At 27.7% G+C, this 5,262-nt stretch overlaps 1 protein-coding gene across 1 annotated transcript in view; it reads right to left on the bottom strand.

Annotated features, from left to right (window-relative positions):
• Positions 1-1,061: 1,061 nt before the first annotated feature.
• LOC111618889 (AP-4 complex subunit mu-1-like) overlaps positions 1,062-5,262 on the bottom strand; it is a 6,705-nt gene continuing 2,504 nt past the window's right edge. The window contains exons 3-6 of the mRNA XM_023360513.1: positions 4,373-4,479; positions 4,182-4,278; positions 3,593-3,706; positions 1,062-1,201 (exon numbers count right to left, since the gene is read on the bottom strand). Coding sequence (XP_023216281.1) covers positions 1,097-1,201; positions 3,593-3,706; positions 4,182-4,278; positions 4,373-4,479 — 423 coding nt within the window. The 3' untranslated portion in view covers positions 1,062-1,096. The remainder of the gene's footprint in view (positions 1,202-3,592; positions 3,707-4,181; positions 4,279-4,372; positions 4,480-5,262) is intronic.

Here is a 5,262-nt window from a genome sequence, read left to right on the forward strand (position 1 = left end):
TTCTAGTCTATATCCTCCCGTGGTAAAGTGTGATTGTCATGTGATAATAGTTGTATGCATTTATGATGGTCATACCACAGGAAATAATGCCTTCCGAGAGGTCTGTTTAAGGGTAACTGGCTCCTATTCAGGCGTTACAGACATGGAGAAAACCCAGAAAACTCCACATGACCAGCCCATCCTGGCGAAGTGTGAATGCATGACCAAACTCCCAGTGTTCAGGGAATGAAAATATTGGCCAATGGTGGGCCGTCGCGAGATAATGCTCACAGAATGAGAAATAATGCCACACTGAGCTGGAAAACACATGGGTTGCCTTTTGTTTTTACAAAATTAGCAGTGAGGCACACCAACAAAATCCGAGGCATTCGACAAAAACCAAGACTTTTTGCGAAAAAAATCAATGAATACTGAAACCGACAATAACCGAAGTCAACAAAAACCGAGGTATTACTGTATCTCAATTTAAATTACAGTAGAGCATCGATTATCCGACCCCTGATTAACCGTCACATCAGTTAACAGACCGTTCTAGTCGGCAAATTTCAAATGTCCGCTAGTGATGTGGCATTACAATATTTGGCTATATCTTGGCTACTTTAATATTATTTTTGTTAAATATTTGCGTGTTTTAGTTGGCATCAACAGCTCGACCATTGAAGGGAGGCCAATATTTAAACGAGACTTAATTTTCTAATTATGAGTGGTTGTTTGTTTTGTGAGCAATAAAATAATTTTAAAATAATTTTTAACGATACAATAGCGAAGATTATTATTTAAAAAAAAATTTTGNAATTATGAGTGGTTGTTTGTTTTGTGAGCAATAAAATAATTTTAAAATAATTTTTAACGATACAATAGCGAAGATTATTATTTAAAAAAAAATTTTGTTAGGCTAAACATTGATGAAAATTCAACGCAAAGTTGGTTAATAGCGATATACTAATAAACTAATTACATGAGATATACTAATATCCTAATATACTATACTAATAATGTATTTTTTTCCTTCTTTTCGGTTATCTGATTTTTCAGTTATCCGACCAACCTGAGTCCCCAATTGAGTCGGATAATCGATGCTCTACTGTATTATTTACTATAATTTAAGATAAGAAAAAGAACTATTTACTTGATGAGATCTTGACTTCACTAATGGTCTATTGGATGCATTACTACTAGTAGAAATTTGTTCTAGTCCAAACTATTAAAAAAATTATTACTGTAAGAATATAGTTAAATTTATTCCTCTAAAACTTGCAAAAAGTTTTATTCTGCTATAAACCATAAAGATCATATACATTAAATTATTTATAAAGTTAGTACAAAAATTCAAAATGTGTTTTAATATGTTTTAATTTCTATAAGCAGACCAAATTACATAATAAATAGAATAATTATATAATAATTACTAACTTCATTAATCATGTACACGTTCTTATAAAATTTAAACTTTTTACAACAGACTGCAGTTGTATAATTAATTATTGTTATGAAAGCTTTTGATAAAAATATCAAATATCGCTCAAAACGTAATTTAGGAAAAATAAAAAAATAAAATTTTACAAGGGATTTTTTTAAGTAAGAATTGTTTGTCGATATCCTTTTAAAACATGCCTGTTTGTAATTTTGCACATGCACAGTGTCTCCTGGCATCCCATGAACACAAATGGACGCCATTTTGAATCACATTGTCAGCATGTGCTTTTCATGTTGTGTGATGGAAATGTTTAATATTAAGCAGCTAACCACCTGTGAAATAAGGTCTGTTATTGGCTTCCTGTCCAAATCTTTTGGGTGGCAGCAATTGAATCATCCCTCCATACAGCCCAGACCTGGCACTGACAGACTACACGTCTTCCTACATATAAAAAAAGTTCGTTGCCAGCAAGCACTTCCAAACTGACAAAGTGAAAACAATGGTGCAGGAATGGTTATCCTCTCAGATGGGGTCTACAGAATTCTCTATGATCCAGGTCTACAGAAACTGGTTTCATGTTATGATAAATGTTTAAACAACAACAGAAACTATGTGAAAAAGTAGCCAAAAGTATGTAGAATCTGAGAAAAAATAAAGTGCTCATAATATTTAGTAGTTCATTTTTTTACTGTAAAACAATCCTTACTATAAAAATATCATTTGTATTTTTACTATAACAAATTATCTGACATCCTATGATTAAAAACTAAAAAAAACAAGTTTTGGGATATTTTTTCAGTAAAGTAATAATGATCTTTTGGCAGTAAGCACTATTTAAAATTTTAATTAATAGTAATTTTTATAAATAATTTGACATAAAGCAATATGTAAAAAATACCATAAATTGTGGTATAAGACAATATTGTATACAGAACAAGTTAATATCCAACAAGCAATTATATATTGTGACATCACCAAAATGCCTGGCTGCAATTTTACATCAGAATGCTCTCAATTTTAGTAGTTTCTTGCCCCTGTACATCATACTTTTCCTGTTAACAGTGGAGTCATGCCAGTCATCTATCTAACTCTTCAAGAAAAAATTATTGAATTGAAATAATATGAAATTCAGGTCCAAACCAGAAGTTCATATACAGTTAATCGGAGCTCCTGTCCCAAGCTTTCCACATCTGGTCTTAACTTTCATTTAACTCTGTTCTTGAAATTATGAAAGGACAGACAGCAGATGCCAGTAAGAATTTATTGGTCTGAAATTTTTGAAAATTGCAGCCCAACATCAGCTGATAAAAATAATTCTTTATTTCTCTGTTCTAATTAAATTNTTAATTAATAGTAATTTTTATAAATAATTTGACATAAAGCAATATGTAAAAAATACCATAAATTGTGGTATAAGACAATATTGTATACAATGAAAATCAAATAAAATTAGTTTAAAAAGCAACTTTTTATACCAAGCTTTACAAACTAATACTTGTGTTCTAAGATTTTAAAAATATCTTTCTTTCCATTATAACAGTCACTTAATAAAATAATCAAATTATTTTCAGTAGAAAATAGGAATAATAATAATAAAATTCTAGTCATTATCAGTACACAAAGGAAAAAATTATGAAATTAATTCTCTATTTACAAAGTAATTTTATAAGATTTTTAAATAAATTTTAAAATTATTTTTGGAATAATATCAAGTATTTTCATTCAAAGTATATTTTCACAATTAAAACAAAAAACATTTTTTAATAAATAACAAACTATTCAAATTAATTTGCAATAAATTGCAAAAAATTACATTGGCTTTTCCGTTATAATTACAGATTCATCATTTGTCGGATTGTCAGATTCTTTTATAGATGTTTATTTAAACCATAGTGTCGAATGTATATATATGTTATCCAACTGAAGAGGGCTTTTGAACAAGCTGAAATGCATTCTGAAAAATTTTGCATTGATTGAATAAAAAGTTGAAAAGGTATGTGAATGATCTGTAATTATAATGGAAAAGCCAATGAGGTCTACAGTTATTTATTGCAAATTAATTGATAATAAAGATCAAAGCTTATATTGAAACTAATCAAATTTTTAAAGTTTTAATTATTGAAACTGTAATTCTATCTTACTGTAATATAATATATATAAAACTGTAATAATTACTGGGCCAGATTTTCTTGCAATGTTTCTTTCCAATGATTTTCTTATTACAACTGGATCACTGTAGATAAAATGCCGTAACTGATTAAGGCTAGTAGTTTGAATATGACCAAAATCCTTTTAAAATCAAGTAAAATTAATATAAATTTTATTTTGATATATAAATCTTATTATTATATATGCATTTATTTCTAATCAGCCATTCTAATAAAATTGAAAATTCATATTTAATATATTATGACTAATGCTTTATTATTTATATATCTAATAATATGTTATTTAATTTCATATTTATATTACACATTTCTCCTGATTACAATACGAATACAAATGTTTGAGTAATTTGCGAAATCAAAATTGTTTTGATTAATATTAAACTTTTGTAGCTTTCATGAACTGATAAAAATAAGATGAGTGTAAAAATATATATTTTGCTATGACTAATATTTTTTATGATTAAAGAATTTGTAGGCTATTTATGTTGATTGGTGAATCACTTTGCTAGGTCATTAACAAAACAGTTTTAAAAATAGCTGTTTTATAAATTTGTTATATATAGTTAAAAAACAAATGTAATAAGTTACATATTTACAATTATTTCAGTCATCAGTTCAAAAATTAAAGCTTGATTCTTGCAAACCGTGTCTTCTGTTATCAGTCCACAAAAGTCTCCTAGCAGACAATAAAATCTGTAACAAATTATATAAAAGTAGGATATAAGATTAAAACTTTAAAAAAATGCTCTATGTATATAAATATTTAATGAATTATTATAGTTCTTACTTATCTAAGAATTCCACAGCTGTCAATTCAAACATTTTAGTTTTAGTAATCATCATAAAATAAAGCTTGTCTTTTTTAATGTAATAACAGTATATTCCATCATCTTCCTTAAAAATATAAAAACAAATGTAAATGAAGTTAAAATTATATATATAATTTAAGAATAAACAGCAGAATATATATGTTTATTCTTACTAAACATCTTTTATTTTTAAAACATAAATTTTAAATATAATTAAATAATCTTTGCTTATATTTGAATTTAAGCATATAAAATTTATACATTGCAGATGCATAAATAAAATTATTCAATAAAAATTAATTTAATTATAATTATTAAATTAAAATTCAATAAGAGTTTATGCCTAATGCCTATCTCTAGTGCCAAATTACTCAGTATTTAATAATCATCAGTAGCAGAAATGTAGCCTGATTTAATTTGATAATCATTTGGCTTTAATATGTACTGTATTTATTTTTTATAATTTCTAATACTTATTTGCTCAGGTAATTACTTCATTAATGCTTATCAAATGTCTATTATTATTATTATTATTATTATGTTGGGTTCAGTGGGTTATACTCGGTTAAACCGGTGGCTGTGTACTATGCCGGACCAGAGTCAAGGCATAGCAACCAAAACAAAACTAAAATTAAATAAGTGTGTCTGTGTCAGTGTCAGTGTCAGTGTCAGTATTCAGGAATTTCCTAACAATGTGGCATGTATTCAATATAGTGGCCTTCTGTAGTGTGATGTATGTATTTCTATTCAATTGTAATGTTCCCAGGCTTTTGTGTAGTGTGTGTGGTATCACACCTGTACAGGAGAGAACAACAGGTACAATAAGCACCCTTTCCATCCTCCACAGATGCCTTACTTCCTGGGCGAG

This window comes from Centruroides sculpturatus, unplaced genomic scaffold, assembly GCF_000671375.1.
Source record: "Centruroides sculpturatus isolate CEXI.00-Female unplaced genomic scaffold, Cexi_2.0 scaffold58, whole genome shotgun sequence".
NCBI lineage: Eukaryota > Metazoa > Arthropoda > Arachnida > Scorpiones > Buthidae > Centruroides > Centruroides sculpturatus.